Below are 27,719 nucleotides of genomic sequence, written 5' to 3'. Positions count from 1 at the left end.
AAAGCTAAAAAAAAATCTAAAAACTTGACCGATCAAATTTCATTTTTCCCAAAATGTTGGGTCATTCGTATGAAAATTTCCCGTCCTAATTTTATCTTATTGACATTTTGAAAAAATTTCATATTTTGACGATCAGCTACCGGAAGATTATCAATTTTGGAGGGGAGAGTCGTTTTCAATCTCCCTTTCTGATTTCAACGCAACAACCAATTTCTCCTACTGTTCAATGATTCTACAATTCTGAAATCCAAAAATTTTTCCTCGGAACTTCAAACGAGTTCGCTCGCCACTTCCATGGTTTTTGGTAAGGTTACTAAACTTGCCTTCTTTTATTGCTTCCGCCGTTTGATTCTGTTTCGTGTTCATAATTTATCCTCCTCCGACCTCATCGGGTCGGAATTGTATTCCTATTTTGTGTTTTTCTCTGGAATTCCCAATATAAGATTTATATGGTGAATGTTAGTGGCTGTCTCGTTCTCTTGACTGGTGATGTTGAAGTTGGGCATCAAGTGATGAAAAATTTGAATAATTACTTATTTGGTTTGTGTTCTGTGTAAACGCTTATACTAAATTCAGGATTACAAACTTCAGAGTCATTTCTAAGATCGTCATCTTTCTTGTTGTGGGACTTCAAGTGGATCTTTCATTGACTGAGAGTCGTTTTATTTGTTTCCCTCTTTATGAGCTTGGCATAGAACGATTTTTATTGTATAGAAGCTGGGGGTCATGTTGGTCACCGTTTTTAGTACTGATCTGGGTTCCTATGAAATGCTGAGTGGTAGACCGATGCAATTCAATTCAACCAGTGCCATGTAAAATAACTTAGGAGATAAAATACCTCATAAATGCTATCGAAGTAAATCCAGTGGTATGCAAAAAGAGTCTTGGAGTGAGGGAGTTGAAAAATATGTTTCTAATATGTTTCTATCATATACTATGAGAGAAGTTGTGAAAATATTCATGAAGGATCTTTCTGTGATTTGGAACTTGGTTGGAAGGTCAGGGGACAAAGGAAAGGAGGAAGATGTTGGTGAACAAGTTATAACAAACAATTTGTGTCCAGATGTTACATTGCAATAGGGAAATAAAGATAGATAGATCAATTGTGAAATTTATGTGAAGTTCTGGTTAGTCAGAAGGTGAGTCTTGGCATCCTAACCTTGTGGGGGATGAAGGAAAGATTAAAGTCCCAGAGGTAAGTGCACATTCTCTCTTTCTCAATAAAGATACAATAGAGAGCCGAGCTGGATTCGTGAATTTTCAACATCTGTAGTTCATTTAACTACTGAAACATGGGAGCACTTGAGAAGCAGATACCACAATAGTCAATCAGAGATGGTGTTGCATTGGTAATTGCAATTATATATAGTCGATAGGAGGTGGTGTTGAGGTGGTGAGGCAGTGTTCATTTTTTTGGGCTCTCTATTGATGTAAAAGTATCTTATATTTCAGCAATTGTAGTCTAAACACTTTATATCCAGCTGGACTAGCAGTGGCACCACTTGTTCACCAAACTGTTGGGAGAGGCACGTCTGAAGGAATTGGTGGATCGTGGGAGCGGGGACTAGCTGAAGGGTGTTAATAGGGTTTTAGGAATGAAGGAAGGGTGAGATGGTTTTTGAGAGCAATAGCTCATTTAGGAGAGACAACTCTCTCAAATAGCCTGAACATCTTTCTTTGTTATTTTGCTTCCTCTGTCTCTTTGATTTCTCTAAACTTGTGACCCCTGTTGGCTTTGTAATATCCTTGTTGGGATGTTTGTTTATATATAACATTCTCTTTAGGGGAGAAGGATATACTCTGTTCTGGTGTGATTATTGGCTTCGGTTAGGTATTCTTGTATATTTTCTGCGTGCAGGGATTTAGATACCTAACATTTGGTATCAGAGCACGTTCAAATCTAGGACGAACACGCATGATGATTCAGAAATAGCTAGAAGAACGAATGGAAGGGGCAGGGAAGGAGATGATCGGAATCAGAGAAATGCTGCTAACGATGAACAAGACCCTGGAAAAGTTGTTGGGCGATATGAAAGAAATGTTGAGCAGAAAAGGGAAGGAGGTGAGTACTGTGGCCATGGAAAGTTCCAAGGTGAAAAAAACCAGAGAAAGTGAAGGAGAGTCTTCACAAACAAAAGACCTGGTTAGAAGGGAAGGTAGAAGAAGATTGAGATGCCAATGTTTAATGGAGAGAACCCAGACGTGTGGATTTTTCGAGCTGATCGGTATTTCGAAATACATGAACTGACTGATGAGAAGATAAGAGCGTCCGTGATTAGCTTCGAGCAGGATGAAGTGGACTGGTATCGATGGGTTAACAACCGACAAAAGTTCGTAAGCTGGGAGGAGTTCAAAGAACGGCTGCTGGATAGGTTTCGCATATCGGCAGAGGGGACATTGTTATCCTGCTTATGGAACTTGAAGATGGAAACCACGGTGGCGGACTATCGGAAAAGATTTGAAATTGTGACCGTGTTGATCCTTGAAGCGGCTGAGAACGTACTCAAAACGACTTTTTTGAACGGACTTCATTCGACGATCAAGGCTGAGTTGATCAGCATGAGACCGGTGGGCTTAGATGAAATAATTCGAGAGGGTCCAGTTAGTGGAGGACAGGGACCTCATGATCCAATTGTCGTTGGAGGAATTAAAGAGAAGTGGCCTAACTAGGGTCTAGGCCCAAGGGAGCAGTAGCAAGTCCTTTAGTAGTGGAATTTTGAAACCTGGAAGCCATTACCCAGACCAAACGATGATGAAGAATGTGATGATTCCAGAGAAAGGGGGGACGGGGAAGCTAAACCCTCAGGTGAAAAGAGTATTCGATGCGGAGTTTCAAGCTCGACGTGAGAAAGGAATGTTATCGTTGCGATGAGAAATACTTGGCAGGCCACAGATGCAAAGTGAAAGAGAAGCGGGAACTAATGTTGCTGATTGCTGGAGAAGAAGTCGACGATGAAAATCTTGCATGCGAGACGAAAGAGAACACAAAAGAAGGAACGGGAGGAGAGGAGACAGTGGAGTTAGCACTATGCACGGTGTTAGGGTTCTCAGCACTAGGAACCATGAAGGTAAGGGAACCGTCAAAGGGAAGGAGGTGGTAGTGATGATCGACTGTGACACCACCCATAATTTCATTCACCAAAGGATTGTGGATCAGCTAGGGCTACCATTAACGGAAACCACAAACTACGGTGTGGAGATAGGGAACGATATGACCATGAAAGGAAAGGGGGTGTGCAAAGCCGTCAGTCTGATACTCCCGACCGTGATTGTGACAGCGGATTTCATACCTTTGGACATGGGCAATGTGGATGTGATTCTAGAGTTGTTGTGGTTACACTGAATGGGTTACATAGGGGTTGACTGGCCCAGTATGACGATGATGTTCACAAAAGGCGAAAGGAAGGTTACCATAAAAAGGGATCCATCACTAACCCCCGCATAAGTATCCTTGAAAATGATGGTGAAGACATGGGAAGAAGAAGATCAGGGGTTCCTCGTTGAGTTGCAAAGTCTATAAATAGATAGTGAAGTCGAAGGGGAAAATAGTGAATCAGAGGGAAGTCTGAGACTATTAGATTGCGATATCAGGGACTTGGTTGAGGAATTCGAAGATGTATTTCAGACTCCGAATGGGTTTCCACCTAAATGGAAGGTTGATCACTGAATCACTTTAAGGGAAGGGCAAGACCCCATTAACGTCCGACCATATAAATATGCCCACATTCAAAAGGAAAAGATTGAGTGTTTGGTGAAAGATATATTGACATCCGGGATAATTCGAGTAACAACCCGTTCTCAGGTCCAGTCCTATTGGTTAGAAAGAAGGATGGAGGGTGGAGGTTCTGTGTGGATTATAGACGTCTGAATAATGCCACCATCTCAGATAAATTCCCGATGCCAGTTATTGAAGAGTTGTTAGATGAGTTACATGGCTCGACAGTGCACTCTAAGCTGGATTTGAGGTTGAGTTATCATCAGATTAGAATGAAGGAGGAAGATGTGCCCAAAACGCTTTTCGTACAAATGAGGGACACTATGAATTCGTAGTTATGCATTTTGGATTAACGAATGCCCTAGCCACATTCCAAGCACTGATGAATCAAATATTCAGGCCTTTCCTTAGGAGATGCGTCCTGGAATTCTTCGATGACATCTTGATTTATAGTCCAGATTGGGATACTCACATTAAGCATTTGGGAATGGTTTTTAATGTGCTCAGAGACAACAAGTTGTTCGCAAACGAGAAGAAGTGTCTTTGGCCAAACCAAGATCCAATATTTGGGTCATTGGATTTTTGAACAAGGAGTCGAGGCAGAGCAAGAGAAAATTCAGGCGATGGTCAATTGGGGTAAGCTTACGACTTTGAGGGAACTTTGGGGTTTTCTGGGGCTCACCGGATATTATCGAAGGTTCGTAAAAAATGATGGCAAGATTACATAACCTCTTCACCAATTACTGCACAAAGACACCTTTCAGTGGAATTTGGAGGCCTATCAAGCATTTGAAAAACTTAAGAAGATAACGACCACTCTACCCGTCCTTGCCTTACCAAATTTTAACGAGCCATTTGTTATTGAAACCGATGCATCAGGCACAGGACTGGGGGTAGTGTTAACACAAAGCGGCTGTCCTATTGCATATTTCAGTCAAACCTTGTCGTCGAGAGCTCAAGCTAAATCAGTGTATGAGAGGGAGTTGATGGCAGTGGTGTTAGCAATGCAAAAATGGAGACATTATCTATTGGGTAGGCGATTTATAGTGATTTTCGATCCGCGAGCATTGAAATATTGACTAGAACAGAGGGAGGTTTAGCCGAATTTTCAGCGGCAGTCGACCAAACTAATGGGGTATGATTTCAAAATTTTATATCAACCAAGCTTGAACAACAAAGCGGCAGATGCCCTATCTAGAATGCCCACACTTGATTAGCAGAACACAGAAGAAGTTGCAAGCTTGAATGTGTTCTCAACCCATAACATCTTAGACGTGGACCTCACTCAAAAGGATGTAGAATAAGATCAAACCTTGCAAAAAATTATTCAGGACTTGAAACAGGATCCGGATAGCTACCCCAAATACTCGTGGATGCAAGGGAAGTTGTTATACAAAAATCGGTTAGTGATTTCTAAATCCTCTGCTCTGATACCCACTCGATTACATACTTTTGATGACTTTGTGATGGGGGGACACTCTGGATTCCTACGAACATATAAACGATTGATGGGAGAACTATATTGGCAAGACATGAAGCAAAATGTAAAAGGTTATGTGGAGAAGTGTGTAATCTGCCAAAAGAACAAGTATGAAGCAGTGACACCCATTGGTTTGTTACAACCCCTGCCAATTCCAGATTGAGTATGGGAACATGTATCAATGGATTTTATTGAGGGGCTACCTAAATCAGCAGGGAAAGATGTGATTCCTGTGGTCGTGGATCGATTGAGTAAGTGTAGTCACTTCATCGCCCCAAGTCATCTGTTCTCAGCAAAACAAGTGGCATTGGAAGTTATCAAAGAAGAATTTAGACACCATGGGTTTCCAAGATCGATCATTTCCGATAGGGACAAATTTTTTGTGAGCTTATTTTGGTGTGAAATGTTTGCTATTCAAGGAACCAAATTAAGAAAAAGCACCGCGTTTCACCCCCAAACTGATGGTCAGATGGAAATTGTTAACAAATATCTCGAAACCTACTTAAAATGTTTCTGCAATAAACAACCTAGGACGTGGGAGAAGTGGCTACCCTAGGCAGAGCTGTGGTATAACACCAACTTTCACATATCGATCAACACTACCCCATTCAACATAGTTTTTGAGCGCATTCCTTCCCCCATTACCTTGTATGGTGACCGAAAAACTGTGCATAACACGTTGGAACAACAACTAATCGAATGGGATTGAGCTCTCTTGAAATTAAAAGATTAGTTGGTAATGGCTCAGAATTGAATGCGTAAGTTCGCGAATAGAAAAAGAAGGCAAGTGAAATTCGAAACAGGGAACTTTGTATACCTTAAGATCAGGCCTTACAGAAAAAAATCTCTTGCGAAGAAAAGATGTGAGAAGCTATCACCAAGGTTCTATGGCCCCTACAAAGTGGTGGAGAAGATTGGGACCGTGGCATATCGTCTGGAACTTCCTCCCTCGGCCACGATACATGATGTTTTTCACGTCTCACAATTAAATAAAGTAGTATCTCCTGAGAGCAGAGTACTAACTGAAGCACCACAATTGTTTGAAGAATTTGAATGGGAGGCAGAATCGAAATTGGTATTAGGAGTTAGGTGGAATGCTCAAACGAATTTTCAAGAGTGGTTGATCCAATGGGAGAAACAACCAGACTCAGAGGGCACTTGGGAGCCAGTTGAAGTCATAAAGGAGCAATTTCCGGATGCTCACCTTGAGGACAAGGTGAATTTTCAGCAAGGGGCGGATGTGAGATCTTCTATCATGAAGGTCTATGAGAGGAAGAAGGGCAAGAAAGGAATTATGCAAACAAGAGAGGAGGAGGGGACCAGTGATCACCAGACCGTTGGGAGAGGCACGTTAGAAGGAATTAGTGGATCGTGGGAGCGGGGACAAGTTGAAGGGTATTAGTAGGGTTTTAGGAATGAAGGAAGGGTAGGATGGTTTTTGAGAGCAATAGCTCATTTAGGAGAGACGGCTCTCTCGAATAGCCGGAACATCTTTCTTTGTTATTTTGCTTCCTCTGTTCTTCCTCTTTGATTTCTCTGAACTTGTGACCCCTGTTGGCTTCGTAATAACCTTGAAGACATTGGGATATTTGTTTATATATAACATTCTCCTCAGGGGAGAAGGATATACTCTGTTCTAGTGTGATTATTGGCTTCGGTTAGGTATTCTTGTGTATTTTGTGTGTGAAGGGATTTAGATACCTAACATAGTTTTTGACCATTCACAATTCTTTTAGAAATTGGCTCTTTTGCTTGGGCCCTTGGGTTTTTTTTTTTTTTGGTAGGATGGAAAACTTTTGGACGTAAAGTGGTGAAGAAGGCAAGGATAGATTTCGACCACTGTCAAAGTTCTTTTAGAAATTGGATATTTAGCTCAGGGTTTTCTTTTAGGAGTGAAAACTTTGGACTTTGCATCCATCCTGCCAAACAGGCTGAAACTAGGAGGGCGTAGGATCAACAAGCTCACTACTGGCACCTTTTATTTAAGCTATGCCTTCTTGATAGGGAATTGGAAGATTGGGAGATTCTCGTCAGCCTAGTTAACAACAAACATCTCTTTCACTTGAGTGATCAAAGAGTTTGGTAGATCAACAGAAGCAGTCATTTCTTTGTTAAGACTTTTTTTTTTTTTTTTTTTTTTTTTTTTTTTTGTGGGTAGCTGAGGAAGGAGTTTTATCAGATGTCCTCGTAGGGACAATGAGGAAGGACTTTTGGATATTACTTGGGATGAACTGTGTTAGCATTTCTCCTTCTTGGAATACTACCCACAAAGAATTTAATGATTATGGTCTTTCTTCACGTTCTAATCAGGGAAGGTTTCTGTAACTCTTTTGACTTTTGTAGGCATCATGTATTTCATTCTTGCGTGAAATTTATTTCTTATCTACACACCCACACCCACACCCACACCCACGCAGCCATTGTGAGACTAGAATTTTTTGATATTTTGATATCTAATTATATTTTGAAAACTTTCATTGATATGATATTTTAACACTTGTTTATTGCGATTGTAACAGAGATCTGGTAGCTTATCTCATCATTCTTAACTTACCTCTTTCAAAGTTCAAGATGTGCCATGATAACTTCCAAGTTCATTCTTTAGAAGAGTCAACGACAGCTGAAGATAGTCTCCTTATATATTGCAAACCAGTTGAACTATACAATATTCTTCATCTTCGTTCCCTTAACAATGTAATATGCTGCGTTTCCTGGGGTCAAATCACTTTTTACTTTCTATTCTATTGATTTCTTATGGATCAATTTCCTTGATGGTTTTGTGTACAAAATTTTCATTAGTTATTAACATTGAATTGAAAGAGTATTTTCTCTTTGGAGAAATATAATGAATTGAAAGTTTTGGAAGTAAAATATTTACCTGCTGCAGCCCATTAGTTGGCATATTGTACTTCAAACTTTATTTTTTTCAAAACATGATTTAACTAACTCAATCTTGGAAGTTCTGATGAAGTTAATTTCTCTGTTGCAGCCTTCTTTTCTTCGACGTTGTTTGTATTACAAGTTACAAGCTAGGCGAAAAGAGAGGTAAGATGTTCATTTTCAGATTGAATGAAAGGAGTAACCGATGGCTAATGGCAAGCTTCTTTTTAAGTTGTTTAGTTCATGAATATTCTCTAGCTTTTGTTCACTTTAGGAAACCTCTGAATTTGATCACACAGATTTTTATCTTTGTTTGAGGCTTGTTAATATATTACTAATGTATATTATATTAATGATGGACTTCGTCATATTTTGTATGTAACTAAGTTATTTACTGTGGAGGAAATATATGAAATGACTTGGTTACTGAAAGATATTCCTCTTGGTGTTCTTTAACCAAAGGGTTCAAGGAGTTTTCTATTAAAGATATTAATCGTAGTTGGGAGAGTTTTATGGTTCCTTTTTTATCATTTAGTGCTCTCGTCTTTTCCTTATATTTTTTCTACTTATTATTACTGTTTGGATATGTTCTGTTATTTTGTTTGTGTTTTCTTTGTTAACTTTGACATTAGTCTATTTTCATTCTTTTAGTGCAAACTGTGATATCCTTAAAAAAAAAAATAATAATAACCTATTTCAGATTATTATTATTGTCATCATTTTAGTATTTTTTTTTTTTTTTTTTTTTTTTTGGGATAAAGAACTTTGGGAGATTTTCAAACATAGATAAAATAAGGGAAAGTATTTACACAAAATAACCAAATTTAATCTTCTTTGAAATGGTAAGAACAACAAATTCATGAAGACATCAATGTGGTTTTGCAATATCACCATTTGGCTCACGTTTTTGTATCAGGCTTACAAATGAGAGCTGCAGATATAATTGTCATCTAAATTGAATGAGAATAAAATCAATTTGTTCTCTTGTGCCCTTATCCTTTCTGGTATTATAAATCAACGTGGTTTCATTAACATCCCATGAGTGCGTGATAGATAATATTGGCCTTATGTACAGGGTGAGCACTGGAGTTGTAATTTTCAACTATAGGGACTACAACAACATAGTTCGAAAAACTGAAGGTCTCTCCCTGTCTTTTGTTGTAGTGAAACATCAAATGTTTTCATCCTTTTTAAAGCCTTTGATAGTTTATTTGCTTGCAATTTCTATGAACTCTATGGACATGCCATTTCTTTTGAAAGATTACTTTCTGTTCATTTTTGGTATGGAACATTTATGGTTTTTATGTGCTGAAAATGTCACCATAGATCTGTTAATAGCATGTTCCATGCAAAAATACAATCAAATATAATACAATTAATGGTGTGTTTTGACGGGTGTGTGTGTGTTCTTTTTATATCAATTAATATTTAAAAACCATTTTCTTTTATCATTGAGACTTGTTAAAGTTTCTATTATTTTTTATTTTAATTTTAAACTTTGCTTGGGAAGACATTTTTTTTTATATAAAAAAAAAGATTTCATCGTCATATTATTTTACCAATATGAAACATAATACTTTAAATCAAATTATACTGACAAGAGTACTTAAGGTTTTTTTTTTTTTTTAAATAATTGTATATGAGTGGCGCAAGTGCAGTCAACAAAAGATGAACAAAAAAAGGTAAATAAGACAATAAAGTCTTGTTTTTCTGGTCCAAATATTTTTGTATTACACTTTTTCTGCCATACAGACCAAATCAAGAGCATTCATGTAGTTCCCTGGTCACTTATACTTCTCAACTTGGAAAAAAAGTCTGTTTTGTTTTTGTTTTTTATTTTTTGTTCTTTGCTTTAATTTTTTTTATTATTCTAATTAAAAACATAAATTTGTTATTTGTTTATTCTTTCCTGAAAACCATTAAAAAATTGTTCTATTTTTTAACATGGAAAACAAGTTTTTTTTTTTTCTCTTTATTTTTTTTTTTTTAATAATAATTAGAGCTAACTAGGTGCGTTGTATTCATTTATTTGTTGTCTTCAATTGAGCTGTAAAATATGTAGTAATTAGGTGTAGATCATTTCATCTACATTGGTGCCAACTGTTGTATGTAACTAAAATAATTCTTATAAATATAGCTAATAATATCTGTAGATGATAAGTTCCATTGTATCTTGTAGAGTTAGATGAGATATGATAGTTTTTTCTGTAAAGACTTGTAGTTTTCTTTTAGATATAAGATCATCTAATAGAAATGGATAAGTATGTCATGTAAATCGTTTGCTGCATTGAGATATAATAAGTCTGTTTAACATTTTTTTTTTGGTACAAGACTTCTATCTTGCCTTTTGAACGTACAGTTTTGGTCCTAATTTCATTCTCGAATTATGTAGTAACTGAAGACTTCTCATGTCCATTTTGTTTGATGCTATGCGCAAGCTTTAAGGTAGGCTTTCAGACTCTGTGATATTCCTTAAATGTGAAGTTAAGGTTTTTGCTTCTTGACTAAGCTTCATTGAGAAATATGAAAGAAATACAAGAGCATAAAAAAAAAAAAAAAAAAAAAAAAAAACCCCCACAAAAGTGGTCCCAAAACATAGAAATGGACTCCAAGCCAAGAGAATAAAATCCAACTAATAATTACAAAAAAGCGGCCAAACCAAAACCCATAGCGAGACATTAAATTTTAAATCTCAAAATGTCCCATACTTCAAACTTAGACCTCTTCAATCTCCTTAAAAATACAACCACTCCTCTCAAGCCATAACCTCCAATAAAACAACAAAAATACAAACTTGTCAGAGACCTTCCTTTATCCTGAAAAGGAAGATTCATATAGCCTCCTCAATCAGAGAACCACAACTAACCCAACCCAACAAATCCTGATGGATGGCGAACAGTTCTCCCTAATAGCCATGGCAAGCCAACAGTCCCTCAAAATATGATCTAAATCCGTTGTTGCTTGATGACAAAGAGAACACCAATGCCAACTCAACTGACCCATCCGTTGTTCAGGGGAAAAGGGAGTTTATTTTTTATTTTTTATTATTATTTTTTTTAAAAAAAATTTATAATGGAAAGTGGGGATGTGTGCTTTGTTATAGGATGTTTGAAAGGAAACAAGTATTAGAGTTTTTAGAGGTATTGAGAGAGAGTCTTCTGATGTTTGGTTCCTTGTGAAGTTTAATGTCTGTTGGTGACAAGTTTCTTTTGTAATTATTTGTTTGGTATGCCCTTGTATTCTTCCATTTTCTTCCCAACAAATGTTGGTGTTTTATCCCCCCAAAAAAAAGATTGCTTCTAAATATGGTCTAGAGTGTTTAACTTTTCCACAAAACCTGCCATGCAAAAAAATTAACCGTATTGGGATCACAACCTTCTAAAGAGAGGAGAAAGCTGAGATTTTGTGAGGGGTAGGAGGAATACAAAGAAAATAGAAGAAAAGCCCCCGGAGGATTAAGGTCTAGGTTTACCAATAGATGTTTCTCCTCCTTAGATTCATAAAAGGGTTATTATTCATCGAAAAAGGGGCCGTCCCTTCAACCACTTCTCTTCAATAGCGAAAAGTTAAAACCCAAAAAGCCAGAGGAAAATCCAAATAGGGCAAAACAGCGGCCACATAACGCATTTTCTTATTAGGAAGGTGATAGTACTAAGAAACGCCAAACAAAGAGGTTAAAAACTTCTACCCAACAAAGAGGCTCACCTCGACCTCTCAAATATCCTAAATGGAGATGGGTAGTTGATGTTCCTCAAATGTGATGGTGTTGAAATATGCGGCTTTAGCCTTAAGGGTAGTTGATGGGTAGTTGATGTTCCTCAAATGTGATGGTGTTGAAATATGGCCCTTTAGTCTTAAGGGCATTTTTTGTCTTTTTAATATATGCCTGCTAAATTAGGGTTTCCCCTCACTCTATTTATATCTGAGGTTGGGGTCTCTTGTAAGTATAAGATTAAAATAATAAAAACTTCTCTATCGTGGGTTTTTCTCTCTGTGTGAGGGTTTTTCACATAAGTCTTGTCTTGTTTCTTCCCTTTCCTTTTTACTTTTCAATATGACATCAGAGTAAGGTGATGAAACCCTAGCCTCGATAGAATAAATTCAGTCATCAAACTTGGTAGGTGATGGAACAATGACAGACACAACTAATATGGCTATGATCTAGGCGGCCATGGATCGGTATCTCCGGACGGTCTTAAACCCGGCGCAACAACAACCGTTGATTGGAACACAGCTGCCGAGCGCCCTCAACCCAGCAATCGTGCCACCCGTATTCCCTGTGGTCGTGCCATCAAGCAACCTTAACCCAGCCGGGTTGCGGATCGCCTAGACGCCTGGCGGTCTTGTTCCAGCCGACGCGTCGCAGATCTCTCAGTCGCAGCAGCCTTCGGGCGAGTCTGTTCCAGCAGCCAAGTCGGGTCAATCAACCAGAGCTCTTCTTGCTTCTACCGATTGCTCCCGAGCCATTCCCACGCTACCCGATCGCGGCTTCGTCTGGCAGCAGTGCCGAGCCTTGTGGTCAGTACGCGATCGGAGCTCCACCGTCCGCATCTGTTCAACAACAATATTGTGGACAATAACTTCCGCACGTTTATCCGGTTCAGCCTCGGTATCGAATGGGGACTCTATGGGAGAGAATTCCATTCCCGTCTTCTATGGACAGAAATATTCAAGATCAGAATCCCATGGGGAACTCCAACAGCAATTGCCAAATCTCCAACAACAAATGACAGCTTTTGGGGCAAAACTGAAGGCCATGAATCTTCTAGTCTTCCAATCTATTCAGAAAATCCGGTAACAATGTTTCCTACTCTTCCTATTGCTAATTTTTTATCTGGGACTATAGGGAACTCTGCAGGGATGATCACATGAGAAAAACTGAATGGCCATAATTACTTCTCCTGGTCCCAAACCATTAAAATGGTCCTTGAAGGGCGCCATAAATTTGGGTACTTGACCGGAAAAATACCGCGACCAAGCCCTGAGGATTCCTAAGAGCGTGTCTAGAAGGGAGGGGATTCGTTACTTCGCTCGATGTTGATCAGTAGCATGGAACCTCAGATTGGGAAACCCCCTGCTCTATTCAGTCACTGCATGGGATATTTGGGATGCAGTTCGGAGATTATATTCTAGAAGGTAGAACGCGTCCCACCTGTATGCTCTACGTAAATAGGTCCGTGAGTGCAAACAAGGGAGTATGAATTTAATGTCATATTTCAACAAAATATCCTTATTATGGCAGGAGATGGATTGTGTTGGGAGATCATCTGGAATTGCTCACATGACGGAATTCAGTATTCGAAGATAGAAGAGCTTGATCGTGTGTATGACTTCCTTGCGAGATTGCACCCAAAATTTGATACGGTTCGAAGTTGAATTCTAGGGCAAAAGCCGATACCGTCTCTCATGGAGGTCTGCTCAGATGTCTGGTTGGAAGTAGATAGATCCAGTGCTATGAATGGCTCTGCTGTTACCACTATGGAGTCAGCTGCCTTTGGGGTGAAATCCTCTGGATCGGACTGCGATAAGCAGAATGGCAAAACACCTCCAATATGTGAACATTGCAAGAAGCCGTGGCACACAAAGGACTAGTGCTGGAAGCTACATTGCCGACCTCCTAATGGCAAACATCGCCCTCCGAATGACAAATCGAAGTCTGGCCGAGCTCTTGTGAGTGAATCTGTTGAGGAGGCCGCACAACCTCAGGTGACTCAGGTATCGTGGGATCAGAACAGTTGTTCAATCAGATACTCCTCAGTCCTTTAGTTTCTTTGTTGAAGGGAATGAATTATGGATTCTAGATTCAGGAGCGACTGATCACTTGATTGGCTCATCTAATCAATTCCTCTCGTATTGTCCGAGTGTTGGAAATGAAAGGATTCGAATTATGGAATAAATGGGAAAGAAATGTTGAATATATAGAAAACTTGGGTGTCCAAGGCGAAAATGCCACAATAAATAATCTTTTTCAGACATAGTAAATGACGATAAAAGACTAGTTCTAAACAAATTCCTAGAGGAAGCATCTTCAAAAAGGAAATAGAGGCCCCTGTCATATCGGGTAGTTGCAATCGTCGTCCCCGAGCTTAGGTCCTGAAACAAAGCAACAGAGAAGATAACTCTACAGTTCAAATCTTTTGTTATTTTACTTATTTGACAACAGGTTGTAAGAAATCTTCAACACATGTAGTACATTTTGTACAACTAATCCTTGAAATGGGGACAACTGGCCTTTTCCTGCAACAGGAGCGAAGGACCCATCTGCAATTTGAATCCTCTCATTTCCAGCACTCAGACAATACAAGAGGAAGCAATTAGATGAGCCAGTCAAGTGATCGGTTGCTCCTGAATCTAGAATCCATAATTCATTCCCTTCAACAAAGAAACTAAAGGACTGAGGAGTACTTGACAACTGTTCCGATCCCTACGATACTTGAGTCACCTGGGTTGGTCACCTAAGGTTGTGCGGCCTCCTCAACAGATCCACTCACAAGAGCTCGGCTAGACTTCGATTTGTCATTCGAAGGGTGACGTTTGCCATTAGGAGGTCGGCCATGTAGCTTCCAGCACTGGTCTTTTGTGTGCCACGACTTCTTGCAATGTTCACATATTGGAGGTGTTTTTCCATTTTGCTTGTCGCAGTCCGATCCAGAGGATTTCACCCCAAAGGCACTTGATCCACAGTGATGTTTGGAGCCCTTCAAACATCTCTACCTTGTTTGGTAAACGGTAGTTTGTCAGGTTTATCGATGATCATACTCAGCTTACATGGGTGTATCTCCTTACTAATAAGACCGAGGTCGTGTCTATCTTCCAACAATTTTATACCACAGTCTTAACTCAGTTTGATACGAAGATTGCCATCCTCCGGAGTGATAATGGATGTGAGTTCGTCAATCACACCCTCCGGGAATTCCTGACTTAAAAAGGAATTGTCCATCAAAATTTTTGTGCTTACACTCCGCAACAAAATGGGGTGGCTGAACGGAAAAATCGCCATCTCATTGAGGTTGCTCGATCCCTGATGATTCCTACGTCTCATCCATCGTATTTATGGGGAGATGCTATTCTCACTACAGCCCATCTCATTAATAGGATGCCCTCACGCGTTTTTAAGTTTCAAACACCCTTTGAGTGTTTTAAAGAATCCTGCTTGTCCACACATCTTATACCTGAGGTTCCTCTTTGTGTGTTTGGGTGTACAACCTTCGTGCATACTCACGGTCCCCACCAGACTAAATTTGCCCCACGAGCTCAAAAGTGTGTGTTTGTCGGGTATCCCCTTCATCAGCGGGATTATAAATGTTTCCACTCATCTTCAAGGAAGTACTTCGTCACTATGGATGTTATGTTCCTTGAAGGTAAACCATTTTTTCTTGTTAGTCATCTTCAAGGAAGTACTTCGTCACTATGGATGTTATGTTCCTTGAAGGTAAACCATTTTTTCCTGTTAGTCATCTTAAGGGGAGACCATAGTGAAGAGACTAACAGTTCCACATACTATGTACCTATTGACTTCAACCTTGAACCTAGTCCAGATACAAATACAAATGTTACTGTTCTACCTAGTTCCAAAACTGGTCCAGATATCCCGGTGTCTGTTCTCCCTACTAGACAGGTGCCCTGGATAACATACTATAGGAAGAATCTTAGAAAGGAAACCCCCGCTGTCCCATCGGAAGCTGTCCAAGAATCGGAACCAGCACCAACTCAAGTTCAAGATCCTGTTGTTTCAGAGAATGTCCTTGAAGGAAAATCTGGGTGTGTAGAAGATGGTAAGACAAGCTTAGAGAAGGTTGAAACTATAGATGGTAATGAGGTGTTGGAAGATCCTCAGGAGGATGAGAACTTGCCATAGGAATCCAAATAGAATCAGTACCCTGATACTGGAAAGAGGCCGGAGGAAACTGGCGATTATGATACCACTCTTGATATGCCAATTGCTCTACGGAAAGGAACCAGGTCATGCACCAAGTACCTTATGCATAGCCTTTTGTCCTATAATAATTTGTCTCATGGATTTAAAACCTTTACTACCCAATTGGATGCTCTAGCAATACCTACCAGTGTACACACAACCATGGAAGTTCTTGAGTGGAAAACGGTTGTTATGGAAGAAATGAGAGCCTTTGAAGCAAATAAAACTTGGGATCTGGTGGCTCTCCCTAAAGGTCACAAAACAGTTGGATGCAAATGGGTGTTCACAGTGAAGTATAAATCTGATGGAACGCTCGAAAGAGACAAGGTTAGGTTAGTAGCTAAAGGGTTCACTCAGACGTATGGGATTGACTATTCAGAAACTTTTTCCCCAGTGGCTAAGCTCAACACAATCCGAGTTCTTCTGTCCGTTGTCGTGAATAAGGACTGGTCTCTACATCAACTGGATGTAAAAAATGTCTTCCTGAATGGTGAGTTAGAAGGAGAGGTTTACATGAGTCCTCCTCCGGGTTTCGAAGCAAAATTTGGGAACCATGTTTGCAAACTTAGAAAGTCCTTATATGGGTTAAAACAGTCTCCGAGAGCGTGGTTCGATAGATTCACGATGTTTGTTAAATCCCAAGGGTTTGTTCAAGGGCATTCTGATCATACCTTGTTCACCAAAAGATCATTGTCAGGGAAGATTGTTGTTTTGGTGGTTTACGTCGACGATATCATTTTGTCAAGAGATGATACTGCAGAGATTGATAAGCTGAAATAGAGGATGACGGGCGAGTTTGAGATTAAAGATCTTGGCGGGAGATATTTCCTTGGGATGGAAGTGGTGAGATCAAAAGCAGGAATATCCGTGTTTCAATGGAAATATACACTGGACTTGTTAAAGGAAACAGGAATAACTGGGATTTAAACCTGTTGACACTCCTATTGAAGTTAATGGCAAACTAAAAAATACTATGGAAGGAGTTCCTGTAAATAAAGAGAGGTATCAACGTCTTGTGGAAAAATCGATTTACCTATCTCATACCAGACCTGATATATCATATGCTGTGAGTGTGATAAGTCAGTTTATGCAAAGTCCGTATGAGGAACACATGGAAGCAGTTACTCGAATTCTGAGATATTTGAAATCCACCCCAAGAAAGGGCTTAGTTTTCAGAAAATATGACAAACGGAGCATCAAAGCATATACTGACTCAAATTGGGCAGGATCAGTGACTGATCGAAAGTCAACCTTGGGATATTGTATCTTTGTATGGGGAAATTTGGTTGCCTGGAAAAGTAAGAAATAGAGTGTAGTTGCCAGGAGTAGTGCTGAGGCAGAGTATAGAGCTATGAGCCTGGGTGTGTGTGAAGAAATATGGTTACAGAAAGTTTTGTCCAAAGGGTTACCGAGATAGACTTTTGAAGCTTTTGTTAGCAAGTTGGGTCTCACTGATATCTACACCCCAACTTGAGGGGGAGTGTTGAAATATGGTGCTTTAGCCCTAAGGGTGTTTTTTTCTTTTTACTATATGCCTACTAAATTAGGGTTTCCCCTCACTCTATTTATATCTGAGATTGGGGTCTCTTGTAAGTATGACATTAAAATGATAAAAACTTTTCTATCGTGGTTTTTTTCTCCTTGTGTTAGGGATTCCCACGTAAGCCTTGTTTTGTTTCTTCTCTTTCCTCTTTACTTTTCAATAGATGGTTTCTTGAGTTCCCATAACATTTTAACCTATGTTTTTAATTTCTGAAACTTCCCTTGATTTCAAGTTTGTCTTGTTGTGTTGTTTATTATTATTATAATTTTTATTTGTTTTGTTTTGGAAATTTTAGCCAATTTAAAAAATAAGACACAAGTTATTTTCTCCCCAATTAATATTAATTTCCAAATGTTGGACCACCTAGACCACTCGTTTCAATACCGCCTGGTGAAATTGTCTTCACTTACAACTTAAGCTTTTTAGTCAGTCGATGATTTAACATGGTATCAGAGCAGGTGGTCAAGGAGGTCTTGTGTTCAAAACCCTTACAACGTTATTTTCTTCCCAGTGAATATCGATATCCACTTGTTGGGTTGTCTACATATTTTAAGCCCACAAGTGGGAGGAGTGTTAGATGATATAATATTAAATTTATCTTCACCTATCAGCTTTAACTATTGGGTTAATCAGTAATTTAACCATTTTGAAAAATTGTATTAGATTTCATGAACTTCTTAAATTTAACCTAATTCATTTTAACGTTAGAACATACCTCTACATTTTAAAAACTTTTTAATGAAAGTATTGGGGAAAAAAAAAAAAAAAACCAGCTTCCATTTTTTGGGATAAGTTTGGAATTTTGAAATTTTATAAAGGACCAAAATTGATTCTCGACTATCCCACCTTTTTATATGGTAAAAGTAAAGATAAAAATAACCCCCAATAGGTGGCCCGTTGGGTAAGGCTTGCGGTCTTTGTGTGCTACCTACCCAAAGATTGTGTGTTTGACTTTTCAGTTGAGCTTAATAAGGAACCCTTGATGTTTCCAAAGTCTTGACCTCGGAACTAGTGTGAACATTTTTTTAATAAATAAAATAGTAAGATAAAGATAGAGATTATTCGGTATATGCTTTCATGGTTGTGAGTTAATTTTGAATTTATTTAAAACATAAGTTTACATCTTATGAGTAATTTGTAGGTCAAAATTAGTTTGGCCCTTGAAGTTTCCTTTTAAATTTTTAAAAGTTTTATTTTAGAATCGAAACTTTCACCTAAAAATTATTTTATTTTCCTTAATCCAAAGATTCACAAAAAAATCAGTGGAGTAGCATGCTATAGCCCTTCCCTCTTCCCAAATTGGCGGGTTAAATAACACCCCCTACATTAGGAGTCAAATCTGTTGCAAGCTAGAAACATGCCACAAGTTATCAAGGATATATTCAAAATGAAACTGCAAACTTTTACTCCACTATGAGCGATCCAAATCCTCAAAATTACAATTATTCGTGGAAAAGATATGTATCCAGACATTGTTATCCCAATGGACATCTTGATAGATTACCTTCGGTCATATTTGAAGTTTAAGATTTTATGCATAACCAAGTGCAGCTGTCTAATTACCATGGGGTCCACCTTAAACAAAACAACCCTCTAACATGTGATACCAATATGAACTAAGTCAGAGAAGTATAGTAAAATTCAACTGCTAAAATTTGGAAGAAGCAGCTCCCATTGCACACACAGTTTTAGATGTTCGCTAACTACTTTGGTTAATGAATAAGTATCCTATAATTTAGTTGTCTTGTTACGGTAACTGCAAACTGACCTAACTGAGTTAGCTGATTATCTGAAAACTAACAGAAATTATGTAGCTGTTCCCACCAGGAACTGTGTAGGACAAATGAAGATATCCTATATTTGTACATGCACTGCTCATATTGACATTTTCGATCAAGTTTGTTGCAATTTGTTTAATCATATTATTATTAATTTTAGTATTCCTTTTGTTGTACTTGTTTGTGTTGATAATGCGTATTTGGATAGCATAATTTAGGCTGGGTCAGGTCATAGAGATATTTCATATGCTTTAAAAATTTGGTTGCTTGTTTGGTGGCATCCTTGATTGAACCTTGGTGCTTATTATTTTTTCTTTCCTTTTCCTTTTTGTTTTTTCCCCCTAAAGAGACTAGTGCTTTTGTTCTTATCTTTTAGGGTTTGCGCTACCACTTATGCTCTTCCCATGATATGTTCAACTTCGAATACTGGGTTGGTAATCTCCAATGTCTAGATGTTTTGCTGCTTATCGAGCATTATGTGGTTTGTGAAGAAACATTTAACGTGTAGGTGACTGAAGAATATCAGGCAGTGAATGTCTCTGTGAAAATTGATGTCTTTAGATCTGAGGTAAGCGTTTGAAATTCCTTTTTGTGAATAATTCTTTTTGATAATTTTGCTTTTCTTATCGTTATACTTATATTTATCATGTCAATTAAAAGGAACATTTGGTGAGTTGATGTTTGGTTAGACTCAAAGCCATCTTCAAAAGATCCTGCAATCCAAATTCCATATTGAATGAATTTGTCTTTCTTGGATTCGTATCGTACTGAAATAAAAAAGACTCAGAATCCTTCTCAGCTTTTGGCTGTCTTCTGTAGATCCAACAGTCTCTTCCACATTGGATGAATTTGGCTACATTGGAATAATGCTTTACCAAAACCGATGACACTCAAAATCCTTCTCACCTTCATTCGGTCTGCTCAGGCTTTTCTTAAGTAGGACGGGAGGGATATGGCAGTGTAGCAACTACTCGTCTCTTTACGCCCTTCACCTTTTTTCTTTCCTCTCTTCTGTTGCTCATTTTGTTTCTTTACTCGTTCATCCTAGCTCTTGTGACTTGTCAATGACGCTTTATTTTAGTTTGTTTAACAATTTTGTTTGTGCCAAACAGCCGCTTGAAGGTTGCTAATATGTTTTTATATTGTATTTTTTCTTTTGCAGACTGTAGCAGATGGAGTGGACCCACAACTACAAACTTTCTTCTTCTGGTATGTTTTTTGAACCCCTTCATATGGGATTATCTTGTTGGCGCTTTGCCTTATTTTGTTGCTAGACTTGACTATTTAATATCCAGCACAAGACCACGAAAGCGCAAGTTAAAGAACTCTATTCAGAATGGGAAGTATGTGCAGTTCTTGGAGATGGACTCACCTGGACCTGCCACAGAAGGCGTGCACAAGGGATTTGTAGGGCATAACACTGGTAATTTAATCTGCTGTAAAATTTTATTTTTTCTTTTGCAGTCCTCTAGTTCCTTTAAGTTGGAGGAAAAGGAGTGATAGAATTCTTTCTTATGTCACACTAATAGAAGTGGCAAACTAGCATTACATAAAGACGCCATTCTGACATTCTTGCGTGTGAACTTGGCCAATAATTTGTACTTACCTGAGCTTGCTTGGTGTTTCATTAGAAAAATTTGGCTGGAGAAATAGAAGCCTCACGAATCGTGGTTCTAAAGTTTCAACAATTTTCCCCTCGATTAGTATTCTTTTAGTTAACAAAGGGATACCAATAGCTGAGCTCGGTAGCGTGGGCTTGTTACCCCTAGCAGAGGGGCACATTAAAATTCAAAAAAACAAAGGGATACCAATAAGTTGATTAAAAAGTAAATTTGACAAGGGGTTGAGGATTTCACTTTTCGGTGTCCACCCAATTGAAATGAATATTAATTAATTGCATTGAGATATTTTAAATTCATCCATTCCATGTTATATATCGTAATTTGAAAAGCTCATATCGTATCAAGCTGTAGTAAGTGGTATATTTATTATCTTATTTCTTCATAGATGGATTTTCTCTTCTTTAACTTTAAACTTCGTGGATTTTGAACTATATGATCTCAACAATCTGCTTGGCAATTCAACTGAAATTAAATTTGTATTTAGATGGTGTATCCTGTGAAAAAGAGGGGAGCCATTCATTCCCCATTGAGACTTATTTGCAGAATGCACAACAAGACGGAGAAAATATTGGCCCTGATTGTCCTTCCTCTATGGAGTGCATTGAACGTGTTGCATCCAGCTCAAATATTCCAGGTGTCCCAATGGCTATCAATCAATCTTCTACAGGTCCTGAATGTTATAAAGTACTGTCTGGAAGTGATCATTTACAACCAACCAAAGGAAGGAAGTTAACGGTCGAACGAGACCCTAGAAAGTATGTTCACCATCTTTTCTGGTTTTTTTCTTCAGATATCAAAGCTTCATTCACATGTAGTGATGTAGTCTTGGCTGGATTTAGTTTTGTATTGGTTGTTTATTTTCTTTGGTTGTTTTTGTTTTCCGTTTAACTATTACTTCTATATTAAAACCAATTTGACAATTTTAAACAAGTTTTATACACGTGAACATTAATGCATTAATGGTTGAACGAAATTTTAAAGGAGGGTCTAAATTTATTAAACTTATGAAAGTTTAGGGTTTTAATTGATACATTTATTAGTTTGGGTTCTTAAGTGATAAAACTTTGAAAGTTGTAGGGTATAAATTGATTTTTTTAGATAATATACTAAAGAATAGAACACAAATAGCTTTTTCTTTATAAAGCTCAATGAGGTTGCATAAAGAAGGTGTGTTTTTTTTTCCTTGGAAGATGTGTGTTTTTTGTGATGCTTGCCTTCATTTCATTGTTGGAAAATGCTTAGAGAAATATAATTTACCTGACAATATTTAGATTTCCATTAAATTAAATAGATGACAATACAAGTTTATACCTGCGTCTTTGTTGTGTCTAATATCTATGCCACAATTTTTAGGAAATGGTGTATTGGCATGTTCTTAACCAATTCCATGTTTGTGGTTTCCTAGCTTTACAGTCCGAACAAAACCCAAACTTCAAGTTCATCTTTTAATTCTAGAGCTGTCCATAAATTTTAATCAATTTTGAGTGTGCCAGTAAGTAAGGGTGGTCAATTTATTTTGTTATTTCAGCCGCATGCTCTTGCAGAAACGGCAGTTTTATCACTCTCACAGGGTTCAGGTATGAAGCTTGGTTTTACAATATTGAGGTCTTTCAAATTATTTAATTTACTTATGAAAAATGAATTATTTTTATTTTGGTTTTCGGTGTGAGGGATCTGTGAGGCCCCTGATTATACGTACATATAAACGTAGGAGTAAGAGGGGATTTTTGTCAAATGTTAGTGAGTGGAGGGAATCTGTTATCCATGGGGACCATGGGTGTTGGAGGGTTTATGTGGGGTTTTAGCAAGCAAGAGGGGGATGAGAATTTGCTGAGCAAGCTTGGCTTGTGGGAGAGGATCTCCAGCCCTTACAAAGTTCTGGTAGCTAGAGTTCCGTTTATCTTTCTTGTTGTTGATTGGCTGTAATTTCCTAGAACTTCATAAATAATACTATCAGAGCATTGCTCTGTTTATGGGTATCGGCTTTGTTGGGAAATCTTAATTGCAAGGAGGCCAGATTCCTAAAAGGATCCTGTGCTTTCGTACTTTGTTAAGCAGAAAGAATTTAAACATGCACTTTTGAAGTTTAAATTAATTCTTAGTTTTGTTTGGTTTAATCTGGTTCAATTTAGAGAGAACTGTGAGAAAAAAATGAAGTAAGCTATGATTAGGAAATTAATCCGGCCAATTTGTTAGGGTAAAAATGCCTGCTGGTTTGGATCATTGGTATTTTTATTTGTTTATTTTCAGTCCTGCTATTGTCGAATCATTCAACATTTAGTAGTTAAAACATATGTAAGATGCTTATATTAGATATAAATGGATTAATTTGTTCTTAGATAGTTTTAAACAAGTGGATTGGTGCTTAGTACATGAACTTTACAGGTTGCTATTCTGTTAATTAAAAATTCAAAGTTCTTGCTACACTTGCATCTAGCTTCCTACCATGTTATTTTCAATCCTTTTTTCCTGGAATGAAATCTGTTGCTTGCTCATCGCTATCTTCTGTTTTGATAATGAAGCCTATGGCTGTAGATAAAGTACTATCTGACAAAGATAGTGAGGACGAAGTAGATGATGACATTGCAGATTTTGAAGATCGAAGGGTATGGTTTTTGTTGAACTAGTAAATATTTGACTTGTTCCTACTTGCATTATTTTAGAAGGATTTTTTCTTAAGAATTTGAAGTGTTTTTTCAAACTAGCAATATGGAATATCTTGGTCTGGCAGGTGATTACAATCTTGTGTACCACTGGTTGGCCCTGTTAAATCCATTTTTTGGAATTCGTGCAAACTTAAAATACCAACTTGAACTGTTAATTTACAGATGCTCGATGATTTCGTGGATGTCACCAAAGATGAAAAGCGGCTTATGCATCTATGGAACTCCTTTGTTAGGAAGCAGAGGTTGTTCCTTGCCAACCTTATTTTTCTTAACAATTATTTTCATTACCTTATTTCCTCTATACTGTTTAATTCTACTTTAACATGGTACCAAACTGAGCTGCACCATGAATAATACTTTTCCTAGCAGTCCCATAGTTCCTATATAAAAAAAATTATATTCTCTGCTGTGTACCAGGGTGCTAGCTGATGGTCACGTGCCTTGGGCATGCGAAGCATTCTCAAAACTTCACGGGAAAGAGCTTATCTCATCTCCGCCTCTCTTTTGGTAATGTTCTTCAACATGTTGGCATATTTCCATGGCTTATTTTGATGTAGGCTTGCTTTGTGATGTTTGTTCATTATTAGTTGTGTTTTGTTTTTCCCGTTGGCTTGATGATATTATTCACAGTTGGATATTTTTGCACAAGGGCCTATCAATAAAGGCGATAACTGATTTAGGGCTCATTTTGAAGCTTTATAAAAGTTGACCTTTTTTGCTTAGCTGCACCATGATTGTTATCAGAGCTTGAAACAAGACATGATGACAGTAGGTGAAATCTCCTCGAGCAAGCTTCCAGAGGCTATGCTTGGGTTCAAACAAGACTTCCTGTTGAAGGAACTACCAAATTTTTTACCACATTGAAGGATCTGTGGAAGACATGCAGTAAGTTCTTTACGTCACTGGTAATTCTAGGAAAAAGAACATTTAAGATACAAGCCCCTGCTTGAATTGTACATTGGAATGAGAATGGAGATCAGTGTAATTGGAGGCAGTGTACAGAGAGAAGTCGATTTAAATTTGGACAGCAAAATTTCTAACATGACTGATTCTGACACTTGTTCGGCGAGCTCTGGAAGAGTGCTGAATAAGGAGAATGGTTCCAAGGACGAAGAATGACAACCAAGAACATCGAATCGTCCTATCATGGTCAGTTGAATTTTGAGGTCTCCCAATTCTTTCACTTCCAATCGGGCACGATGAGATCTTCTTACAATATTTTCAACGATGAAGAGTAATTTATGGATTTTGTACAAGACAATTGGAATAATCAAAGCATAGTTCTTCAAGATACTCTTACAAATTAGGTTCTTCCTGCTGGGTTTTCTTGATGTAGTGAAAAGCATAAAAATGGTAGTTCAAATGATAATAGACTTGATGAGTTCAAAAACTTTTGAAAACTTTTGATCACTTCAATATTTTTCCTTCTGGAATCTCAACTCAAGTTTAATCAGTAAACTTGTGGGTCTTTGAAAGCATAAAGCTTGAGATTTGTGTTTACCAAGTGACAAACACGTGAACGATTGGTCCTAAAATCATTTTATTGATTTTGCTGCCTTTTGGAAGTTTGATAAGGCTATGTTGGATGATTGACAAATTTCATAATCGAACTTCTTTCAGACCATATTATTGACGCTTGTTTTTTTCCTCTCTAGTTTGAATCGTTTGCAAATGCAACTAAGAACCTTTCCTTTACACAAGTGTTCAGTCTATCCTCTTTATGCTTGGAAGTGTGGCTGAAAGGATCCATTTTGATTCGGGTTTCAAATTCGACATTCTTTGACCAAAGAAAATATGATCCTGATTCATTTGGAGTCGATCTATATAATTGCGCATTTCTGGCTTCTGTTTGCCTAACTTCCTGTTGATATCACTGAAAATTTTGCAGGTGTTGGAGATTATTCATGATCAAGCTCTGGAATCATGGCCTTCTTGATGCCTCTACCATGAACAACTGTAATTTAACTCTTGAAGGATTCAAAGATGAGAGTTCGAATGCGACGAAAAATTGTAGAAGAGATGACGATTAGTGGCTACTTCGGTTTATATTATTGTTCTTCATTAACTGATCATTTATAGGTTGGAGTTACTTCATTTACATTCATTATTTATATGGGTTACCTTTCTTTCCTAACTTCTATTGAAGAAAGAAAGAACCTCTTGCTTCTAAATTTTTACCACTTTCATTAGATTAGAACTCTTATTCTCTTATATCTTTTTCTTTACTGAATGATCTATTCTATAATACAAGAGAATCTAAAACTAACTAGCTGTTATAGGTTTAGAAGCAAAATTAGAATAAACAAAATGTGGGAGTTTCATTTCATCCTTTAATTTTCATTGAACATTTTAATAAAACTTGGTAATAGAGTTTTTGTCTTAAATTGAAAGAGTTGGATATAATTGAAATATAAGGGCGTGCCTGTTTAGTGATGTACTGAAATCAGAAAACTGAAAAGAGATTGAATGAAAAATAAAGTTGTATTTTTGGATATATGTTTGCTAGAAGATTTAGAGACTAGATTACAAAAATAAACAACGGTTGAAAATTTATTTGATAATTTATATATAAAGCATAAAAATGGTCGTTACAAAACAAAATATTAAGTTGGATCTAAATCGTTATTAATTAATTGACGAACATAATTGATATTTTATTAAATCAGAGTAGTAATTACCTTTCTAGTCCCTCATGTTTGGAGTCTGGATAATTTGATTTTAGGTTTCAAAATTGGACAATTAAATCTCTACTGCTTATAAAGTTGAATTTTGGTACCTTCGCATTGTAAAATAATAATAAGAGAAATTACAATAGAATGCAAAAAAAAAATATTGCCCTCTTTCTCCAATCATATGTCGTCTATCGTCATCAGTCCATCTTGGAAATGATAAGGATTCATCGTTCTAGGTTTGAAATAATGAGAAATAGTGATGTAATCTAGAGGATAAAATGAGAGAAATCTTTAAGAATAAAGTCAAAGTCTTTACTATGAATAAAAAAAAGTAATCAATGTAAGAAGACAATTTCTCTATTATGGAGAATTAGAAAACAAACAATTAGGAAAAGAACTGTGACCAAATAGAGTAAGAATGCAACTAAAGTAGATTGAGAATAATAATAATAAAGAAAAAGAGAGAGAATAACACAATGATTTACAAATTAAAGTAAAAGTCATGGGCAAAGATATAAGAATTTCACTGTATAAAATAGAAGTTACAAACTCTTTTTTTCTAATAGAGTAATATTAATCTATCTTATAAAAAGAAACTTTATTTTTTTCTTTCACGCACTTTGCTATCATGTCGGAGATTGTGGGATGGTTTGGCAATCATGTGTCCCCTCCTATTTATAGTCTAAAGAACTTAGTCATTAAACAAATCCAATGGCTCCAAATTGTCTTTGATATATGTGGAGGATCTAATGACTCCAATTTATTCTTCATAGATGTGAAATATCTAAAGGCCACAAATTGGTCTTGCACAATGTGGAAGATCTAATAACCCAAAATTGTCTTCAAGAATCTTCTTGAATAATAAATAAACTTCTTGAAAAATCTTGATTATTTAACACAAACTAATCTTTAATCTTAATTAATCAAGAAAACTAATCTTAATCCAAATTAATTAAGGACACTTATCCTAATCCTAATTAATCAAGAAAACTAACCATAATCCTGATTGAGCAAGGATTTGACAGAGACATCTTCATTTACCATAATCATACTCTATCAAATGTCCCTGGCATTTTAGAATTTTTTATTCCATATATGAAATTGGTTCTATGTTGCAAATTTTACTTTATAATAAGTTTTCATTTGATATTATTGAAATTTATGTGTTAATGAACAATTTTGCACTATTTTTCATTGAGTCTTTTTTTGTGCAGATGACCTTTTCTCACGCACATTTATGTTTTTATGTCTTTTAATCCCCCCCCCCTCCTGAATGTATGATATTTTGTTGACGTCATAGGGAAATTTCCGCCTTCAAAGGCCCATCGTGGTCGGGTTGAACTTTCCAGCCCGACGGTGGAGCCTATCCCACCCGAACTTCACCTTTTAACGGTTGTTAGTAGGAATCATACTCGCGATAGGGATGATTAACCCAGCCCGACACA

The 27,719-nt window shown here is 37.4% G+C and overlaps 1 protein-coding gene across 3 annotated transcripts; it reads left to right on the top strand.

Annotated features, from left to right (window-relative positions):
* Positions 1-20: 20 nt before the first annotated feature.
* On the top strand, positions 21-25,791 carry LOC120092151 (polycomb group protein EMBRYONIC FLOWER 2-like). 3 transcript variants are annotated; one of them, XR_005485924.1, is made up of 17 exons: positions 21-304; positions 7,715-7,889; positions 8,185-8,240; positions 9,151-9,215; positions 10,468-10,520; positions 19,691-19,744; positions 19,823-19,882; positions 19,975-19,983; positions 20,477-20,523; positions 20,610-20,737; positions 21,421-21,691; positions 22,465-22,513; positions 23,459-23,542; positions 23,765-23,844; positions 24,020-24,109; positions 24,233-24,751; positions 25,491-25,627. XR_005485924.1 is itself a non-coding variant. In XM_039050366.1 (16 exons), exons 2-16 carry the CDS (start codon positions 7,767-7,769, stop codon positions 25,630-25,632), a joined length of 1,311 nt encoding a protein of 436 aa, XP_038906294.1. In that variant the 5' UTR covers positions 25-304; positions 7,715-7,766; the 3' UTR covers positions 25,633-25,791. The 3 variants fall into 3 exon arrangements, 2 of the variants coding, with proteins under 2 accessions (XP_038906294.1, XP_038906295.1); XM_039050366.1 differs by lacking the exon at positions 24,233-24,751 and having other exon boundaries at positions 25-304; positions 25,491-25,791; XM_039050367.1 differs by lacking the exons at positions 19,975-19,983; positions 24,233-24,751 and having other exon boundaries at positions 33-304; positions 25,491-25,791.
* The last annotated feature ends 1,928 nt before the right edge of the window (positions 25,792-27,719 follow it).

The sequence above is a fragment of the Benincasa hispida genome, chromosome 11, assembly GCF_009727055.1.
Source record: "Benincasa hispida cultivar B227 chromosome 11, ASM972705v1, whole genome shotgun sequence".
NCBI lineage: Eukaryota > Viridiplantae > Streptophyta > Magnoliopsida > Cucurbitales > Cucurbitaceae > Benincasa > Benincasa hispida.
This window is presented reverse-complemented; position numbering and strand designations above follow the sequence as displayed.